Below are 22,367 nucleotides of genomic sequence, written 5' to 3' on the forward strand. Positions count from 1 at the left end.
ATTCATATCGAAAATAGGTTTCAAATGTCATCAAGAAATGACAAAATATATATATATATATATATATATAAGTATTTTTGATCTAAATATTTTAGTTTTAAACCATGCAAACATAGATGGGGTAATATAATAATGGGAGGGGAGTGTGGTGTGGCAAATCACATTAAAGAGAAACCAATAAATAAAAAGGGAGGGGGGGGTGTTGGGAATAGAAGAGTAATAGTACTGAATGGATTCTCCTAGACTCTTTATACATCAGAGATGTTAGTATCGTGCCTTATAGAAATGATGGGGATGTCTGTGTATGAAAATATGAAGTCCATGGGTCCCCTATTTTTCAGAACATTTGGAAGAGTTGCGTAAGATGTTTGTCATATGTTACATAGAGTACACACGCCAAGCTTTTGTAATCTCACTTATCATAGGGACCTTGGTTGTTTCCAAGCTGCAGAGACTTTAGACGTAGCTGCTGAAATACTGTAACATGTTTAATAAGTTAGTGTTGGTGGTGATTGGCATCTGGGACATACAGATGGGGTTATTCTCTCCCTCCTCGCCAGCGCGCCAGATTTCAGTATCTGGCGGCTGTTGGTGGAAGGTGGGCGTCTCTGACATGCGTGCAGGCTGCGATGGTGGTATGGGAGCCGCTCAGATGAGAGCGGCTCCATCTAAACAATGCCAATTGGAATATTTAAACTGATCAAAGTGTGGGGTAGTGAACTGATATCTTTACAAAAGGAATAAAGTTTTGGATACATCCACTTAAGTGTGTAGGGAAGTTCTAGTATTAATGCCACATCTCCAACACAAAATTGATACCTCCGGGAACATATTGTGTAGTCATGATGGAACATAGTACCACCTGTACAGAAGTTTATTATGCGCACACATATGGAGTTAGAAGCTACATTCAAAAAAAAAAATCCCAATCTCCTCTATGTAGAGCAGGGGTCCTCAAACTATTTTGTTCTGGGACCCCATCAGAAAATAAAAATAATTACGGGACCCCAGAAAGTTACTGCAGAAGATCACATAACATGTGAAGTCATCAGAGAGCACCTGCATGGCCTAATTGTGGAGGCATAACATGATGGGAAGAGTCTAAAATAAACAATTCAACAGATTTTTGAATAGTTGCAACCCCGTACTGAGAAGTTCGAGACCCACTTGGGGGTCAGGACCCACAGTTTGAGAACCGCTGATCTAGAGTTTCAGCTATATCAGCATCCCAAGCCAATTCATGTGGGTCCTGCAAGTCAAATTTATGCATTTCTGATTTATATGTAACCTGTAGGAGGCTTCATCAGATATGTTAAATGGGTTTATTCATTTTAGTAGCGATCCACATCTTCTGTTGTTTGGTGCCTTTACTGTGCATTAGATTGATATGGGGTCTTATGGGGTATTGGGGGGCACATTTCAACAGTTTCTGGTAATATCTATATTTTTATATATATATTCAGATCGGAATTGGACTGTAAATGTTTTTTCAAGCAATCATTGTCTTGATCTATGTTGTGGTATTCTAGGAAAATCTGACGTTCTTTTTATTATCCCTTTGTTTTAGGTATGATGCCCTATGCATCTTACTCCGCCATAGCAAGAATGTCCGCTACTGGTTTGCACATGGCGTTCTTTTTGCTTATTCAAATCGCTTCTCTGAATACCTTTTGGAGTGCCCTAGTGCTGAAGTTAGGGGAGCTTTTGCAAAACTTGTAGTATTTATTGCACATTTTTCTTTGCAAGATGGACCCTGTACTTTGCCCTTTGCTTCACCTGGACCATCAACTCAGGTACATTTTTTGTTTTAAAAACTTGCAGCAAATAAAAGAGCATTGAATGTTAAGCTGCCATTCATGATAATCTCTTATATTTTCTTTCAGCACTTCATGCAGTTGTGAGTTCTCTTTCTTGTTCATAAATGTGGTTTGTGTTCCAGGCCTATGATAATCTGAGCCTGAGTGATCAGTTACTGAGAGCTGTGCTGAACCTCCTGAGAAGAGAAGTGTCTGAGCATGGACGTCATCTACAACAGTACTTCAACCTCTTTGTCATGTATGCTAATCTCGGTGAGAAAACACTCTTATTTGTTATCTTCTAATAATGGTTCTATACAATAGCATGTTTTCATTGGCATGGCTTGCATTGTCATTATATACGTACAATGTTATGTTCATGGATTTTAATATAAAATGTATATCTTTCATTCGCAGGCATGCAAGAAAAGACCCAGCTTTTGAAACTCAATGTGCCTGCAACTTTTATGTTAGTAGCAATGGATGAAGGGCCAGGTCCTCCAATCAAATACCAGTACGCGGAATTGGGCAAATTGTACACTGTAGTGTCACAGCTAATCCGTTGTTGCGATGTATCATCGCGTATGCAGTCCTCTATTAATGGTAATGTCTTTCTACATTAATGTAGTACAGTTGGAGCCCCTCTCAACTTAGTTCCTTAGGTTGTGGCTCACCATGGCTATCCTACTGTTCTCAGCAGCAATACAATACATAGAACAAAACAGTATGTCCTATTACTAGAGTAATCCTAGTATTAGTAGAGTACTCCTAGTATATTAGAGTAATCCTATTACTCACTTAATCCTATTAAAGGGCTAAATGAGGAGGGCTCAATCTGTACATCTGTAACCATAAAAATATAAGGATTCATATTTTTTTTTTAAAGTACTTTAATTATATGATGGTATAGTATGTATATATATAGTTTGTGGTATTATGCCATTTGCAGCTGTAAGGTGTGTTTTTTTTTTTTTTTTTTTACATATTTTGTATTCTTTAAGAAATCCAGCCACAGTAACTGTAATAGGAACTAACATGGCTTAGAATTCTCTAAACTTTACAGGAGGTGAAAAGTTTGGAAAATGCCTTATTTTAAGATCAAAAGATCAGGAATTTCATCAGGACCCCATGGACAATGTTCTATACCGAAGAACTAATTAGGCAATTGAAAGTTTACAGTTTTCTTAATTGGTGCCATAATTACAGGTCACAATTGAGGTGCAAAAGTTTCCTCAAATTACTCCAAAACGTTAATGTGTCCCAAATTTAATTTCATTAATTTTTTTTTTTTTTAAATGAAGTGATTTAAATTACGCCCACATTTTTTCTACTTTTATTCAGCTTTTGTTTTTTGTATGTGCTTAAATAATAATAAGTGCTGCTTATACTTTTGTTATGGAGTTAAAGGAAGACTATGTAAGCTTGTCAAAGTAGGAACAATGTTCTATATTCATTGTACTTCACGTATGAGTTATGCTCTGAAAGTAATACTACTCATACTAATAACTATCTTGAATACAGTGTTTTAATTTTATTTTTTTTCCAATTCTAGGTAACCCACCACTCCCAAACCCCTATGGAGACCCCAATTTATCGCAGCCTATAATGCCTCTGCAGCAAAACGTAGCAGAGTTGTTATTTGTGAAAACCAGTTATGTGAAGAAGATAATTGAGGACTGCAGCAACTCAGAAGAGACCATCAAACTGCTGAGATTCTGTTGTTGGGAAAATCCACAGTTCTCCTCTACCGTTCTCAGCGAACTGCTGTGGCAGGTGACAAATTATAATGTACTTTAATTTTTGTGTTTTACATTTCTTATTTTAATGTTGTAATTGTTATACTGTTACTTTGCCTAAAGAAAAAACTAAATCAGTGCTTTGTAATTCAGTAGGACTCCGTTATGGTAGATGGCACATGGCTAGATTACACTAATTACATGAACATTCCTTTTCAATGAAACATTGAGCACATAAGTTAAGACAGCACAGTAAATCTTAGAGAGATCCAGTCCATTGATAAAATCTGAAGCTCATGTGTATCTCTGAAAATAAGTGAATCCATAAAACTGCTGAGAATGAAAATGTCCAATCTGTAGGTATGAGAGGGTGAGTCAGGAGATGTTGGCAGCATGGTGACCAGGATCCTGTAGAGGTTTGTAATAGTCTGCAGGTGATAAATAAAATCTCCAAGTGTTGTATGGACCCTATGTACCTTCTATGGATATTATCTGCATAACAGAAGACCGTCCTCTCCTGAAATATGCAGTACTCCAATACCAAGTGTAAACATGCTCCAGCGATATACATAGCCAATCTAAATCAATATTGCCATATTACTGTATGTGCATTAATAAGCACTGTAAGCTGTATCAGCTGATGTGTTTCACAGAATGTGACTTGTTTATGTATTATAATATTTGGTCTCTTTTAGCAATACATATAGGATTCATATATTTTCTAGAGATCTACTCTATACAGTATGTGCTCAATTCGTGTATTTTTTTTTTTTGGTACTTGCTTCCTAGCACGGCGCCCATCGCATACCGTACTTAGTGGTATGCGATATTCTGCATGCTTACAATATTAAATGCACCCCCATTGTCAACGTCACCCCCGCGATCAACGCCAACCCAGAAGCGTGGCGTGCGCGGCGGTACGTACCTTTTCATACCCCCACTATCCACATTGGTGTGGAGTTGACTTTACGAGCGGACGCGGAATACGAGCCCGAAGCGTGGCGAGGGGACGCGGAATACATGTAAAGTAATCCATGTCCCCTCGCGGAGCTCGTCATGCTTCGGGCTCGGTGGCTTGCTATGCTCGCCACACTATCTAAAGTCAACTACACGCTACACGTTGATAGTGGGGGTATGAAAAGGTCGGAGGAAGTGTACCGCCGCCCCTCGCAGGCTCGCTGTGCTCGCCACGCTTCGAGTTGGCGTTGATAGTGGGAGTGGCGTTGACAAAGGGGGTGCGTTTAACATTGTAAGCACCCATCAGGGTGCTTGTTCAATTAAAAATCTCATCGCATGCCGCTCTATTGCATGCGATGCGATTGTATAAGATGCATTTCGATCAAAATCGGGGGCGCCGTGTTAGGAAATAAGAACCTTTTTTTTAAATCAGGAATTGTCATGTTTTATCTGTGTGTGTGTATGTGTGTATTAATAATATAGTACCAGGGGTATGAAAACGGGTATCATCTCCTGGTGTAGACAGTAGTGCACAGAAGCTAGGAGAGATCACACACGTCCATGGTTTCTGGTGCAACTGGCCTCAACCAGTTTTATTAAGCAGAGAAATAAAATGAAAGCTCAAATTAATATTTCTGTCTGGCACTAACTGAATATAAGCCGTACTTTACTGACATTCAGTAGCAGGGATTCTCTCAATGCTCTGCAGTCCTCCAGGCAGTGTAAGAGAACGATTAGGCTTGACAGCCTTTTAACGCCCTTATGCAGGTGAAACTACGAATTAACCTGCTATGGTGGAGGATGGAGGCTAGAAACCTTGGGTATATATATATATATATATATATATATATATATATATATATATATATATATATATATATATATATATACCTTCAAACACTTCCACTGTTCTTGGGACAAAAAAAAAAATCTCATATTTTTCTAAAATTTGTATGCCTGCTACCTTATTACAGGGTCCTATTGAATTACACAAATCTGTGTTTAGTTTTTCCTTGTAAGAGTATTGGTTTAGTGGACCTTTTCTGACAGCATCTACTTTATTTAAATTACTTCTTTTGGCAAGAGCTTTTTTTCTACTGTTACCCTCACTAATTTAGCTATAGTATTGGTCATTAGTATGCAATTTGCTCCACTGCCTTCATCTCCTCCATTCCCCTTCGAACAAATGCCTGGTAAGATAATGATTTACCTGCAGTATGGAAGGACAGTGGTTGGATGTCGGCAGGCTGCCTTTCTGAAAAACATCTGGAGCAAAGGGATTAATAGAGATTAATTCACCTTGCATATATGGGGTCAGTATATCTTTAAAGGAAAATTTTAGATACGGATAACTGAACTCAAAATTAATCATTTCTGTTTTGAGTACAGTTTGCTCACATAGATAAAAGTAACAATAATCCAGGTAACTGCCAGACAAGTAAAATATATTATCATCATTTTTTTTATTTATATGGTGCCACAAGGGGTCCACTGCAGTTTACGATGTGCATAATCAGGAACAGTATAAACAAACAGGAACAATGTGACTTGCGGTACAAAACACAATATATACAAGTAGTCATAAGATCCAAATAAACAGCAGAGCAGGCAAACTCCAAGTTTGGCTGCTGGTGAAGTAGATTGTGGTGTAAGTGAGGAAAGGAAAACCACCGGAGGGTAAAGGGCTCTGCTGCGAAGAGTTTATAGGTTATCCCGTATCAGTCCATTTCCATATGCAAGTACATTTTTCTTTGTTTTATATACTTGCTTCCAAACAAAGATATGTGTTCTGTTGGTTATCTTTCTTTTACAGATGTGTCATCCTACATCCTTGTTGCAGTCACATTAAGCAGGCTTTCTAGCATGACCTGAATCAAGTGGCTGTATCTACATGTGAAATGTAATGTTACAGTGCTTTACTAGAAAACACAGTGACAAATAATTTCATATGCTGTGCAGTCACACACAAAACATCAAAAAAGAATTAAAGTAGGAAACTGCGCTACTTGGATGACATTTTAAGTGACGTTTCACCAAGCATATGATTGTAAAAATTTTACATTTATTAAATAAAACATGTCATTGTTCTTGGGCCCAACTTGTTTTGGAACAATATAAAATGGGGATATGGAGCATCAATCCTTGTATAGTAGGCACAGTTAATATAGGGGGGTGTTTCCCAATAGTTGGGGAAAAAGCTGGGAGCTGCACCCCTGCTCCAGTTGGTATTTAATCCAATCACATTGCATCACTGGATCCCTAATGTGGGGTACACATCAGGGACGATTTGGCCCAAAATTAGCCAATTTAGATACAATCTTGACCGATTGTATGTAAATTGGCCAAGTTTTGGGCCATTTCGCTGCCGTTTTGCTGCGAACCCGATGCGCGGCCCCGCGGGTTGTTAGGTCTTTTCTGAGATCCTACCTGCAGTAGATAGGATCTGAGTAATGACCATTGTAGTTGGTGCGGGTCGTGATAGGATCGCGATCACATCAGGGCCTTTTCTGTACGGGTCGACTGCTCCGTCTGCTCGTGAGCGGGTTGTACGTTCCGCTGTACGAGCAGCATCGTGCTGGTGTGTACCCAGCATTAGGCAAGCATTCTTTGGAAGTTCATCTATTTGATCTCATGGACACTTTGCTTTTTCCACCATGCCCAGGGACTATTATTCCTGTCATATCTTCAGCCACAAAATTCCCATCAACCGTGAGTGGATATTATCAACTACTGGGAACCAAAACCTCCCTATATTAACTGTGTCTACTAAACGAGATCCACATAGGAACAGGACTTCTACTATCAAGAGAGGGGTGCTCCAAATCCTAACTTTAATTTGTTCCAAAATCAATTGAGCACACAAACATTTTATTTTAATTTAGTTTGATGTAACAAATAGTATAATTTTTACAATCATATGCTTAGTGACACGGTGCTTTAAAAATTTCCTCCAAATAGCACTGTTACTTTTGGCGCTCCCTCGTGTGGACACCCAGTGAAATAATAAAATAATACTTCCTTTATAAGGGTGATCTGTTGTTGTATCGCCTCTGTTTTTCAATTCCAAATCCTCAAAGTTTTAATTCACGAAATATGTGGGTAGAAAAGGCAAAATACAACAATGGGTGTATCTGTCTACAGTCTTCACATAGGATTAGGGTATATGGTTTGAGGTGCGTACCTCACTTACACAATCTAAGGTAAGGTCAAACACGTAGTGGTATCTTTAAAAGAAATGTTGTGGGTGGTGTACCCGTACTCACGGTGTCATGTGCTGCTACAATCGTATAAAGGTATCTTTCTGGTCTGCTTGCATAAAACTTCTTTATTTGCACTGGTACAAGCAATAATGAAGATGAGAATAAGAGGTATAGGATAGGAACAACAGGCAGTGTCCTGTGATGGCCGTCAGAACCTTCAGTCCCTTTTTCAAGGTCTAAAAAGGTGAAAAAGGGACAGAAGATTCTGAAACATGTTGGTCTGAGGAGCTGACAATTGTTTTTAAAACACTGGGGGAGGTTCAGAGGTATATCCTGAGGTGCAACCGTGATCTCTTACGCCGGTACCCATCCGGATTGAGTCCGACTGTAGGTTCTGACGGCCATCACAGGACACTGCCTGTTGTTCCTATACCTCTTATTCTCATCTTTATTATTGCTTGTACCAGTGCAAATTAAGTTTTATGCAAGCAGACCAGAAAGATACCTTTATACGATTGTAGCAGCACATGACACCGTGAGTACGGGTACACCACCCACACCATTTCTTTCAAAGATACCACTACGTGTTTGACCTTACCTTAGATTGTGTAAGTGAGGTACGCACCTCAAACCATATACCCTAATCCTATGGGAAGACTGTAGACAGATACACCTATTGTTGTATTTTGCCTTTTCTACCCACATATTTCGTGAATTAAAACTTTGAGGATTTGGAATTGAAAAACAGAAGCGATACAACAACAGATCACCCTTATAAATGAAGTATTATTTCCCTGGGTGTCCACACGAGGGAACGCCCAATAGAGTGTACCACCCTTCTCTCCTCCACATTCTTTATCAAGTCTTAAAGGTTAGACTTCTAAGGTACACTTATAAGCAGCGCCCGAGAAATATCCCACACTCCAAAACCACAAGCACTGTTACTTTAATTCCTTACTTAGCACCCTACTTTCTTTTTGCATGTACTGGAGTGATTATCCCTTAATTAACAGCTTTGGTTTAAGGAAGCCAACACATTCTAGCACCTGTATTCATATCCTTTCCAGGATTAGTACCTTGACCCTTTGTTTATGGAATTTCTGTTATGGATGAAAAAGTGTGTGTGTGTGTTATAGTAGTGTGTGTCATACTTTCCTACTTGTAAACTATTTGCAGTTAAATTAAAGTTTATAGTAGAATGCGCCATGTATGTTGCCTATTCAGTAGGCAAGTATGGGTGTGTGTTGTGTGGAGGCCTTAATTTTTGGGTGCGTATATTAAATATATATTTTAAATGAAATGCTCAAATACAGAATGAATTTTAAAGTATGTATACTTGTATTGAATAAGAGAGGATATGAAGGTGTACAGCCCAACAGTTTCTGAACTACTCTCACATTAATGTTTAAAAGGTGTGGCCTGGAATACTGTTTGTGTGGCATGGGGGAGGTCAGACATTTTTCTAGATTTAAATGTTTGTGCTCTCTAAATCTACATTTGAATATGCACATTAACATTTAGTCAGATGCTTCTCAAACAATTTCCCCTTTAAAATAAAATAGGATGTTCTTTCCTGCAGTAGTCAAAATGGAAACTGATCACTATAGCTTGATAAAATTTAGCCTCACTAGTAATGACTTAAGTAATGTCATCTAGCACCCAGCACCTACTCTTTGAGGAGAGCATATTTTACTTTTGAAGGGAAAACTTTGGTATGTGATGTATTGTTGCATCTATACAATATCTGTAGCGATACATCACATTTACAATTTTGCACTTTAAATTTAAATTGCCCTCCGCAGTTATTAGGTGCATGTTGCAAGAGTGAACATATCGTGAGTTCTACCAAATCAGGGGTTCAGCAGGCTTTTAACATGTGGGTAGATGCTGCTGATATTTTGCCTGCTCTCCAGTTTCCAAATGGTATATTTCATGGATGCTTCAAAGTCATTAGGGTCACAATTGCATAAATATGCCCTTACTATTTCTAAATTTGGTCCCCTCCATTCCACTATTTCAGTGTTCTTTATATGGGCTCAAGCATTTTGGCTGTGAAAATGTAGAATGTAAATTTCTCTCACTTAAAAAAATACATATAGACCTTTCAAACCGCAAAAGTTTTCTTCACTATAATTTCATTTTTTTTTTATAGGTTGCGTATTCTTACACTTATGAGCTTAGGCCCTACTTGGATCTCTTGCTTCAGATCTTGTTGATTGAGGACTCTTGGCAGACCCATAGGTGGGTGTTTTTTTTTATCCTTTAATTCACAGGTTCTCAAACCCCCCACAGTGCAGGTTTTGCAGGTCTCACAGATTCAAGTGAAATAATTTGCTCCACCTGAGGATCTTTTAAAATGTGTTGGTTCGTAATGAGTGCACCTGTTGGGTGTCCTGGAAAACAAGAACAATGTGGGGTCCTGAGGACAGAGTCTGAGAACCACTGCTTTACTTCAAACTAGTTCTACAAACGTACTATTTTAACAAAATGTTGCATACATTTTATACGTAAGGTAAAATGGACTTATTCTAAACAACAACAATTTTTTTTAAAGATAACATGGTTACTTAAGTATTTTATTTACCCGTTTATTTTAATATTTGACCAAATGGGGGAGGGGATGTGTGAGGTGGCGGAGCAGAGGGAGCCGGGCAGCACTGAAGCCTGCTGAGTTAAGCAATCAACTCAGCAGTGCTGCCCGATGCTAAACACTGGCAATCCCGAGAATTTTGCGGGCTTGCCAGTCTGGGCATTAAGGCATAGCCTGGAAAATTCTCGGGATTACCAGTGAAGGGGTTAAGACAGAAGCTCCTCCCCTCTGCAACCCCTGATCTTCAGTATTATTTATTTGTCCATGGGAGCTAGTATTCTTCTTAAATTCTTCCGCCTTTGTGTTAGCTTTTTATGTTTATCATTACTGAGAGAAGTGTTCTGAAACTAGCAGCACACAGAGACCCTACAGGAGATGAGCAGTGCACGCAGGGGGCTTCTGGTTTGTACACTGTAGGGCCACTAGGCCGGCCTAGGAGTGAACTGTTTTTCACTTCCTTGGTTCCTCTGTTTGGCCCCCTACCGGTAGACTGCTTGAAATATGTCAACATTGTCACCCCTTTGGCTTGAGCAGTTGGCAGTGAGAGCAGAGTATGTTGCTTGCCATTTGCCTGTTTTGTTGCAGAGTTTCCCTTCTTATCGGTACGCATTGGAAAGGCAGCCCTGTAATGAGCTACAGTAAATTATTTCCCTGTAAAAGGGAACTTCGCCGTAGTGGTTGTTCCTGGAGGAGGGAGCGATGAAGCTAGATGAGGATCTGACTTCTTATGGGTGACAGCAACCTTTCCTGCCTGTGCTAAACAGCATCACTTTAGGGGAAGATACTTCATTCTGAGCCTCATACTACATGAAGTTAAGTATTCGTTGATATTAGTGTAAATATACTGACATCTCTTTTATCTTATTGCTCTGAGTATCAGTCAGTGTTGTTGCAGGGTACTCCTTTTACTGATACCGGTCTGTGTTATTGCTGTACTCTATTGCTATGGCTCAGCCTGAAGACCTGCACCTATATGTGCTTTTGCACAGAGTACTCTGAAAAGCATTATCACTTACAGTACCTTTTCCTTTTGCATGTAAGCCCCTCCTCTTCCGCATAACTTTACTTATGGATCACAGTCAAACTCTTTGGTAAATCTCAATGATAAGGTTACACTGGTTTCTGCTATCTTAATTCCAGCACATTTGATCCGGAAAATGATTATGTATGGTAGCATTCCTATACAAATATGGACAAGTGATGTTTGCATAGTTATGCCAAATATTTCAGTCACAGGCATGTAGGCCAATCAAAACCTGGGGGGCAGGGCTTAACAGTTGTATTGGGGGACTCCTTTCCCTCCACCAACTATGGAGAAAACAAATCCATAGGGGGCTGTGTACCAATGATGGTGGAGAGCCATTGCTCTGCCATCAATGGGGAAACAATTAAGTACTAGTAAGTTTGTGGCCTTAACTACAAGGATTTATTTGTAGGCAATTTAACTGCATGATATTTCAACATAATCCCCTTGTAGTTGTACACACTGAGGCCAGCATTCATAGATTATACATGTCCCAGTCTTGTAGAAGTCAGCATCTTGTACCCTCAAAAACCGATCAACTGCTTCAGTTAAGTCATCGACTGTACAAAAAGGCGACAATCCTGCTCCTTTTTTTTTTTTTTTTTTTTTTTTTTGGGACGAGAGCATATTGAGACAGTGGCAAACACAGGTGTTCATGCAGTTGGAATCCAAAATTTTGGATGGCAGTCATTGCCACCAGTGACTTGTAAGTTGGAGCACTGTCTTGATGGAAGAACACCCCTCTTATGAACTTCCCACATCAATTTTTTTTTTTTTCTTTTTTTGCATAGCTTCTTTAAAAAAAAAACAACAACCAGTCAGTACTACTCCTGCTTTCCAAAATGTGGCTACCATCACCTTTCCAGTAGACAGAACTGACTTTGCCTTCTTTGGAGATGCTTCCACTGTTTGATTGATCTTTAGTTTTAGGTTGGAAGTGATGCACCCAAGTCTCCTCCATCATTACCAATCGCTGATGGAACTTCTCAGGCCCTGACCACTGATTGTGCAAGACCAGTTACTGATGCCTTCTGTTGTGTCCAACATTTGTGGCAGTGCTGGCTCTGTCAGGGTGGGGTAGACATGGCATGGGGGACAGTCCTATAGACAGCACCATGTCTACACTGGGTGCTCAGGGGAATTGTTTTGCCCCAGTAGTAGCAATTCATCTTGGCAGGCTTTGCTGACATGAATGCTTGCCAGTTTCCTCAAGCTGTGTATTCCTTAGCAGTGCAGGAGCTTGCTGTGAAGGTGGGGGTTGTTTAGCATCTTATAACTAAATTTTTCATGAATGGTAGTTTTCCTGTGCTCTCATTTTTTTCTATTATAAATTGAGAACTGCGGTTTTTGTTTTTTATTCTCATGTCTCAAAATTATTCTGAGAAACTACTTCCATTCAGCGATCACTTTAGTCATTGCACCTTTATTTTGTCAATAGTTACTAAGGTCCCAGCACATTTCTGGTGGGAGTTCAGAAATCTCTGGGTCTGAACATTTGAAAAATATTTACTCCGTGTGTTTCTTGCTGGGCTATACTTGGAGCCCAGTCATACCGGAAGCTTTTGCTCGGTGGGACAAAGTTAGATTTCTTGAAATTCAAATTGTGTGTTCACAGGATGACAAGTTTATTGCTTTTACAGGGAGAGAGTGTTAAATAATTTCTGCTAATTCAACAAACCCTGCAGTATTAATAGAACATTTTATTTTTTCAAAATGTTCTTCTCTCCATCATACCCACAATGGCAGAACTTGTATTGCCGTCTGGCATAAACCAAATAGGCAGTGAACCGTTTACGAGGAGATGTTTTTACTACCCCTTTACTGAAGAAAACATTGGCACATGGGATACTTCTATCTAGACTGAATGCCCTTATTGCTGGTCATGCAATATCCACCATTATTCATATTATTTTGAAATGCCTCATGGAATGTGTAAAAAAAATTTAAATCTGTCATTGCCACCACAGGCACATTAGTCAGATCAGTCCTAGTACCAACTTGGGTAAATAGAGTGGTAGCAAAGTGGAATGAGCAAATTGACACTAGGTGCTATTGTCACTAAAGCGTGGGTTTTAGAAGTGGAGATGTTGCCCGTAGAAACCAAACAGATTCTTGCTTTCATCATGTAGACCAGGGGTAGCCAACTCCAGTCCTCGAGAGCTGCCAACAGTTAACGATTTCCAGGTCTCCTCACACAATCATAAGTGAAGTCATTTGCTCCACCTGTGGATCATTTATCATGTGTCAGTAATGAGTGCACCTGTGCCCCAGCTAGGTGATCTAGGAAACGTGAACTGTTGGTAGCTCTCACTTTAGAAGATGCTAGAAAAAAGAAGATTCTGATTGGTTGCTGTGGTCAGCATTTTCCCTTCTAAAAACCTGTACTTTAGTAACTATACCCCCAGTTCTCAATATCTGGATCACAAAGACCTTACATGTTGCTGTTTATTGGAGCCATACATAGGCATTAGTGTACTTGAAAGAAATGCTCTCAATCTGTCCAAGGTTATCCGGTCAATGGGTTGACAGTCAATAGGTCGACACACATAAAATGTGTCGACCTTTTCACAACGTAGACCTTTGTCATGACTTACTACTTCGCGATCCAAGTGGGCTTAAAGGGGGAATATAATACTGTACCGAGTACAACGAGGCACCCTGCCCTAAGCATAGACTCCAAAAAATGTGAAAAATCTGACTGTTTGCTTGTGTTGAGTTGGTCAATGTGGACCTCGATCACGTTGACCTATTTCATGTGTTGACTTACTAACTGTAGACCTAGAAACTGTCGAATGAATAATCCGCACCCCTTTCCAACATCTCTACATTGGTAAGCGTAGCTAAGAAACACACTATAGCAGTAGTTCATAAACTGTCCTCAAGGACCCCCATCAGTGCACATTTTGTATTTTATATCACAGAATCACAAATTAATAGTTGACTCCACCTATAGATCTTTTAAAATGTATTGGTGAATGTGTACATCAATGCATCTGATGGGTGACCTGGCTTTCTTGAAGAGTTAGGGGTCCCCAAGTACAGCATTGGGAGCCACTGCATGATGATTTAGTTCAAGGAAACAGATATGGAGTTCCAAAAGGTCTCTGGAGGCTCTTCTTTTTACTTGGTCTGTCGTTTTTTGGTCCAGAAATGGACACGCTTATTCATGGGTCTTCAAACTGTGGCCCTCCAGATGTTGTGAAACTACAAATCCCAGCATGCCTTGCCACAGTTTCAATACTCCCTTATAGCAAAACTGTGGCAAGGCATGCTGGGATTTGTAGTTTCACAACATCTGGAGGGCCACAGTTTGGCGCTTATTCCTCAAGCCACGGCAGCAAAGCATTCTCTCCATTCCAACCTCTGTCAATGTTTCTGTTGGGCTTTGTTGGTCTGTAAATGAGGTCCAATTGTGTGAGAGTGTAGGGAGGGAGAGCAAGATCACAAACAAGCAGTGTCCACCAAATGGATTAAGAGAGATGTATGGAACTGTAAGTACAAAATCAGTCTTGGGTTGCTCAGTGGTTAAGAGAACCAAATAATTTAAACTCTATGCACAGCGCTATGCAAAGCCATCCACAAAGCCGCTCATCTGCTGGTAATACCTGCAGATGAACGGTTTTCCCGGCGATGCTGCGGCTTTGAGATGAAAGATGCTCAAACTTGGTGTTTTGAGCGGCTTTCAGCTCAAAATCGCAAAGGGGTTATGGGCCTTTATACGTCTAAGTATATCTACTTTGCATTGGTCCAAAAAAATCCTTGATTTTCTTTTCATAACTGTACACCAATAATCTGCAACTCTTGGCTAAATAATGAAATGCTTTGTCTTAGTTATTGGAGTTAAGTACATTTAATAGTAATAAAGACAATATTGTAACCACATATAGTTTATTTACTGCAATGTGTACTTGCCTTTCATTAATCAAAAAAGGTAACCCAGATTGTTCTCGATCTTTAGGATTCATAATGCACTTAAAGGAATACCAGATGACAGAGATGGTTTATTCGATACTATCCAACGCTCCAAGAACCACTATCAGAAGAGGGCTTATCAGTGTATAAAATGCATGGTGGCTCTGTTCAGCAACTGTTCTGTCGCTTACCAAATATTGCAGGTAACCTTATGTGTTGTCTGGCACAACCTTTTATGTAGGAACTTTTTGCCGCCTTAATGTGTTTATAGTCCATCTATCACGAGGCACTATAGTTATGTACTGTTCTCCACTTTTCCCTTGGAGAACTTTTACTAGCATTGTGCATCATTGCACTTTAGCGATTCACATGGTATATATGCAAATATGGCTGTTCTCACAAGGTTATCTGTGAGACAGATGTTTTGAAGAAATGTCACCCAAAGAGCGGTGTAAAAAAAGAATTCAATCAAATTTGGGTGTGCTGATGTGGCACATAACTATATGACGTTTAGGAACGGGACATTTACTATGTTCATTGTAAGGATAATCTGTACCAAGTTAATGTAATTAGACTTTATTTGCCTGAGTACAAAATCTTTTTCCTTTCGTCCTGTAGAGCAACGGAGATTTGAAAAGAAAATGGACTTGGGCAGTAGAATGGTTGGGCGATGAGTTGGAGCGCAGGCCATATACTGGCAATCCACAGTACACCTACAACAACTGGTCCCCACCAGTACAAAGCAATGAAACCTCAAATGGCTACTTTTTAGAGCGGTCGCACAGTGCTAGGATGACTCTTGCTAAGGCTTGTGAGCTTTGCCCTGAAGAGGTAATTCCACTTGTTTTTAATTTACTTAATTAGAATATTTTTTGTGTTTATTTATAAATACAAATATGCATAGACTTAAGGTGGGCATACATCGAGACGATTTGCGATCAATCGGCCCGTTAAATCGGACCAAAACATTTCTCCATAACATGGCGTCGGGTCCGATGCGCGGTCCCATGCTTATCGGACCCGGCCCCAGGGGTCGGACCAGCGGAACATAAGATCCGGCAATCGGTGGGGCGGGCGCAGTGCTGGGGCGGGCGGCGGTGACCAGAATGATGATCCGTGTCCACTCCAGCGCCGTAGCGGGCGGGCAGCAGCTGCGGCAATTACAACTTTAAAATAGCATGTCAAATGACTGCCCGGCTAATGATTGGCTGAGAGAGAGCACTCTCAGCCAATCCGTGGCCTTCCTCTGCGGCCGCTGATTGGCTGAGAGTGCTCTCTCAGCCAATCAAAAGCCGGAGAGTCATTTTACATGCTATTTTGAAGATGTAATAGCCGCCGCGGCTGCACGCCCGCTGCGGCGCTGGACACAGTGAGTCCTCTGATTAGCGCTGCTGCCCCACTCCTTTCTCCCCAGCCGGCCACTCATTTGAGAGCCGCCGCTGCCCGCCCCCACTGCACCTCACCGCCCTGCAGCTCCCTGTTATTTTTTTTACATGTAATAAATCACATGCGATTTATCAAATGTAAAAAATGGCAACTCAAGTCCTAATCGTATGTGATCCTCCCGGGGAGCTGCCTGGCGGCTCGGAGGAGAATTGGGTCCGACTTGTCCTTAGGACAAGTCGGCTCTATGTATGGGGGCCTTTAGTTTTATGTATAACATAGGAAAATGGCACATTTTGAAATACAGCTTTGAAAGAAATTTCTATCAATCACACATGTAAAGTGTGTTTTAATTACCTTTTAATTTCTGTGATTACACATGTGCTGTGAAAAGCTGGTTTCTGCCTATAACATGGTTTCCTTTTATGCAGTTTAGCAAGTTAAAGGCCATGTTTTTTTTTTTTTTTTGCATTGACATTCAAAAATGCCCCCATTTTTTGATTCCTCGTAGCTATATTTGCCATATGCCCCTTTTCACATTGCAGAGGTCAGACCCGTCTCCAATCACTTCACTTTAAACCTGGGTCGCCCATCAAAATTGCCAGGTTATACAATGTGGTGCTTTCACACAGTACCTCGACTTAGGTCCATATATCACCAACCCGACAATAACCGGTGTCGGAGATGTGATGTAAAATGTGCATTAGTTGTTATATCATAATGGAATACACAGTTCTTCCCTCTACACCAATTAAATATCAGTTAAGTAACCCTGGTTTATGTTTCGCTTTACTAACTCCACTAATTTGTACTAATGACATTTGTGTGTTCCAGCTTTCACGTTAATTGGAAAGAATGTTCTGTTACTGAAGCTGAATATTTAAGCAACTTGTAAATTGAGAATGTGTCTTTTTGGTTCTAAAAGTGAATTGTTTAGAAACCTGTTGGGGTTTGTCCTTGAAAAGGTTTCAGTTTTGTAAAATGTATTTATTTATTTATTATTTTATGTTATTTTAGACCTGTTAGCAAAGCTGCTTTTTTTGTTTTCTCAAATGGACAAAATCATGTTGCACTGCATTTGCAATCATGTTGCACTGTGTGCAAACTGACATCTAAATTGCAGTCTAATAATAAAGCAGACCGTATTTACCCTGCACAGAAACAAAATAGCTCACACAAATGTAACTCTCTCTACATATGTTACATCTGGCTCAACTGCAGTGCAACATGGTTTTGTCCATTTGAGAGAAGAAAAAAAAACAGCTTTGCGATCAGGTCTGAGTAATCCCCATTGCCTGAGGTGTATAGTAGGCTGCATATAGCCAGTATTTGACTCTGACAGAGCTACAATTCTACACATTATATAGTTGTAGAAGTGTGTGTGTATAGATTTGTTAATTTAGATACACTGTAGAGAAACAAAGATCTTCCAATCCCCATATGAAATAGAGTTGGTGTAGTGGAGATAATAGAGGTGTGTTCTAAGATGGCTAGGCCTCACCTCTCCTTAATTTGTAAGAGGTGGGCTGTAAATAATGTAGTAAGTATTTTTGAATATTTTCTTCTGGCAGTAAAACTGTTGATAAGTCTGAATTTGTAAACTTGTGTATGACAAAAATCGACTTACAAACTTTATAGGAGCCAGATGACCAAGATGCCCCTGAGGAACATGAGTCCTCCCCACCTGAAGATGCCCCATTGTATCCCCATTCACCTGGCTCTCAGTATCAGCAGGTATAAGATGCACTTTTATTTTTACATTCTCTTGACCTATTTGATAATGATTCTAACACAGATGGAAAATGGACACTTGTATTTCATTGTTTAGTCCATGCACAGGAACATACTTTTAATCCTAATGTTGATCTGATTTCTGCAAGTTTTATTTTCTTTCTGTTTTTAGTTATATGCTTTTAGAATTCTTTGTTTCATTTGTGTACTTACATAGTCTGTCACCAGTTGATAATAGTCTATTTTTAGTCAAAAGTAAACTCTGCATCAAAGCTCAATAAAAAAGATATGATTCTAAAAAAAAAAAAAAAATAAAAGTAAACTCTGCATGACCGACAAACATCAATAGGTTTTTAAAATTGTAAAGCTGTATGTGCCAGTATTGGTACCTCCAAAATGTATTCTGATAATGGCTTGCCCCAAAGGTTATAAATTAATATAGAAAAATGTATGTAATAAAACAATGCCAATATTAGTGCTCCATTGATTCTCATGTGTTGCAAAGTAGCTGAAAATAGATTATAATTTATATTTTTAATTAAAAAGGGAGCGTTGTATGCTCAGTTCTCTAAAGATCTGCTCTGCCTTCAAATTGTGCATGTTCCACTCTTGTCAGTGCTTAGCATGTTTGTTTGAAATTGACGAAATGCTGCAGTGTTACTTAACAATGGCAGCTGATTAGCGTTAACATTTACTAAGGGTTTAAAAAAAATGAATACATTAGCTGTAATTTTCGTTAATTGAAGATGATTATATTTTCAACATTTTTATTTTAAATGCCCTAGTACTGCTGGCTTGAATCCTGTTTTGAATGTTAACCAACTTAATATATAATAACAAAAACAATGAAGAATAATCTATTTATAAGATTTTGGAATACTAACACTTTTGAGAACAAGCCCTTTAAAATGATATGCTAGTGTTAAATTTTTTTTTTTCTTCTAAATCTGCTGGTCTGATCACAAGCTTTTCTTTGAAAAGAATTTAAGTTTTATATGAGCCTCATTTTAAACACCAATCTGTGGTCACTGTGGATACATTATTACTGCTAGGGTCCAAATCTTTCAGTTGTTTTTTTTACACCAAAAACATTGACAATTTTAGGACTGTTTTACTAAAGACAAGAAACCTTTACTTTAGAAACCCTCTCAGCCAACAGTCCTTTTCCCATCGGAAAACACCTATTACATGCCAAGGAGAACTAAATGTACTTTACAGTCCAGCTGAGGGGGTGTTTTAAATTGTGTGCCAGTTATAGGAACTTAAGGTTCTCCTAAGTCTGGGACAATTTCTTCAGCACGTTTCAATATTTGAACGTTCACATCAGCTTACAGCAAATATATTTACCAAATAGTAGCTGCAGCTTCTGGCCACCTCTTTAAAAAGCCTAAACATGTTTTTTCTACCAGCCAGTTAGATGAAATGTCGACAACCATCATGTAGATGCTGATAAAACATTAACATAATAGAATGTAAACATATTGTCCCTGTTGGCCTAGCTGTCACTTAACTTGGTCCTGTTGATAGTGGCATTTACGGTAGATGCTCTATGGCAGGCATGTCCAACGTTGGCCCTCCAGATGTTGTGAAACTACACTTACCAGCATGCTTTGCAATAGTTTTAGCATTCTCTAATAGCAAAACTGTGGCAAAGCATGCTGGGATGTGTAGCCTCACAACATCTGGAGGGCCAACGTTGGACATGCCTGCTCTATGGTCCTGTTCTGGAGGGGCCATCTGACGCACCAGCGTTCTGGTAAATGCAGTCCTCATAACCCTAATCCTCCTGTCCTACAAAGTAATTGGGTAATTCAATTAGCCACTGTAATTTACAGCAGGCTAATTGATCCCCTGTGGCTATTCATTTGTCCAGGAGTGGCCTAGGGACTTTTTTTTTTTAACAAGCTAGAAATAAACATAGCGATAAATAGCAGGTTCACGAGCTGCAGGCTGTGTTAACGCATAGATCCAAGAACTTATCCAGGATTCTATGCGTTTAATAGCCAAAACAGATGACTGCACATGTGCAGGTAAAACTGGCTGTAATTCAGTAAGTCAAAAAGGATAAGCTTGAGGCTACCCCCTTTTTTATATCCCTTTTAAGTTTATCAGGGATAATGGAATTCCCCTTTTTAACTAATGTCAACCTTGTGACAATGTCTGCAATTTCACATATGTAGAAGTTAACATATTGACTTTTTACATTTTAATAATCTTGCTGATGGTTGGAGGGGGGGGGGGGGGGGGCAGGGACCGGCGGACAGCGACCGGGACAGACAGTGAGCTCTGTCTGAAAGGGATGCGGGAGCGTCCCGTGAGAGTGTGTCCCCTTCCGGCAGTTGGCAATGCAACCGCCAGGCCCCCGCTGAATGAGAAGGGATTATATATATATTTTTTAAATCGTTATGATCTATTTTGTGTTCCTGGCCTTAGGGTTAGAATTTGTGCTAGTTTCAAAAGTCAATAAAAAGAGAATCCGTATTCCCCATATCAGGGTTTTGGTTGACTAGTAATGTATGTACTAGCATCTTGTTTGTATAAAATTTTTAGATTTTACAGTTACTTATTATTATTGTTATGATTAATCTTTATTTAAATGGTGCCACAAGAGAACCGTTGCGCCCAATTACAGAGTACATAAATGAATAAGCAAAGCAATGACTTACAGTTGAATACAATATAGGACAAGTACAGGGTACATATTCCAGTGTCCTATGCTGATGCAGCAATGTATAAGTGGCAGAAAACTACAGGACTTGGTGCCATCAAAGCTCTTTTAATAAGAGAAGGATAAGCACATGAGGGTTCTGCTCGTGAGAGCTTACTCCTAAAGCAGGGGTGGCCAAACCGGTCCTCTAGATCTACCAACGGTCCATGTTTTTCAGATCACCTAGCTGGCGCACAGCTGTAGTCATTACTAACTCACACCTGCTGCATTCATTTATACTAGAACCACAGGTATCCTGAAAAACATGAACTGTTGGTAGATCTTGTGGACAGGTTTGGCCACCCCTGCTCTAAAGGATAGATGTACTTTTAAGATTACACTACATAATGATATGTATACACTTAAGATTATCGGTGTCTCCTAACAATAAATGAAAGGCAGGGCTTGTATTACATGTATATAATTCCCTGAGACAATTCAATGAACATTGTTGAGGCTAATGGTCTTCAGGATCTGATGCAAAAATAGAAGTATGGCTGTCCATAATATCTTCTGTCATGCCTTTTCAGAATAACCATTTGCATGGACAACCATATACCGGCCCAGCAGCACATCACATGAACAATCCTCAGCGGACAGGCCAACGAGCACAAGAAGAATTTGAAGGCAGTGAAGAAGTTCCTCTAATTCAAACAAAAGATTAGTGAAACTCATAATCATTTTACTTATCTTCTCTGAGACTGTGCACCCAGGCCTTACAGTCCAACCTTCCTTTGTGTCTGGCTAATATTTAAAACTAGAAAGAAAAAAAACTATTCCTAATCAACTTGGAGTGGAGAGTCTATTCACTGTCTTATCTGCAGAAACTTGCTGTCAATATATAACCCGCCTGCAGTGGAAAGTGTATAGTGTTTTGTAATAAACGGCCTGATGCTAATGTGTAAATGGCAAAGGTGTACATAGTATATTAATGTTTGACTGTTAATTCTTATGGAAGACTTTTTATTTTTTTTTCCTTTTTTTCCCCCCTTTTTTTTATTTGGGGCTTGGCAAGATTCACAGATTTACAAAAAAAAAAAATCAAAAAAAAAAAAAAAATCAACCTTGGGGTGGGGGAAAAGTTTGTTGAACAATCTGCTCTACAAGAATTTTTCTGCCATACAGCAGTTGGATCTTCACAGCAAATGAAAAGCAAATCCTTTCCACGCCAACCACAGAAGTAGTTCAATGTTAACTTTTCGCCACTGTGTCTGCTTTCCTCTAAACAACTTTGATGGTTGGTAAACGTTTTTTTTTTTTTTTTCTTTGGTTTGATGTGGACAAGTGGTGGTGTAACATTTGTTTCTATATTTCCTTCCATAACTTTCATT

At 39.5% G+C, this 22,367-nt stretch overlaps 1 protein-coding gene across 5 annotated transcripts in view; it reads left to right on the top strand.

Moving 5' to 3' along the window:
* The window catches only part of USP9X (ubiquitin specific peptidase 9 X-linked), a 136,800-nt gene extending 114,838 nt beyond the window's left edge, over positions 1-21,962 (top strand). For 3 of the 5 annotated variants that reach the window (XM_083172633.1, XM_083172635.1, XM_083172634.1), the window contains exons 37-45: positions 1,568-1,793; positions 1,940-2,069; positions 2,214-2,399; positions 3,349-3,584; positions 9,842-9,930; positions 15,262-15,418; positions 15,834-16,046; positions 18,237-18,332; positions 21,567-21,962. In XM_083172633.1, the coding sequence (XP_083028759.1) occupies positions 1,568-1,793; positions 1,940-2,069; positions 2,214-2,399; positions 3,349-3,584; positions 9,842-9,930; positions 15,262-15,418; positions 15,834-16,046; positions 18,237-18,332; positions 21,567-21,701 (1,468 nt within the window). In that variant the 3' untranslated portion in view covers positions 21,702-21,962. The remainder of the gene's footprint in view (positions 1-1,567; positions 1,794-1,939; positions 2,070-2,213; positions 2,400-3,348; positions 3,585-9,841; positions 9,931-15,261; positions 15,419-15,833; positions 16,047-18,236; positions 18,333-21,566) is intronic. The other 2 variants (XM_083172637.1, XM_083172638.1) reach the window with 1 other exon arrangement.
* Positions 21,963-22,367: the final 405 nt, after the last annotated feature.

Source organism: Crinia signifera, chromosome 2 (assembly GCF_055691185.1).
Source record: "Crinia signifera chromosome 2, ASM5569118v1, whole genome shotgun sequence".
Classification (NCBI taxonomy): Eukaryota; Metazoa; Chordata; class Amphibia; order Anura; family Myobatrachidae; genus Crinia; species Crinia signifera.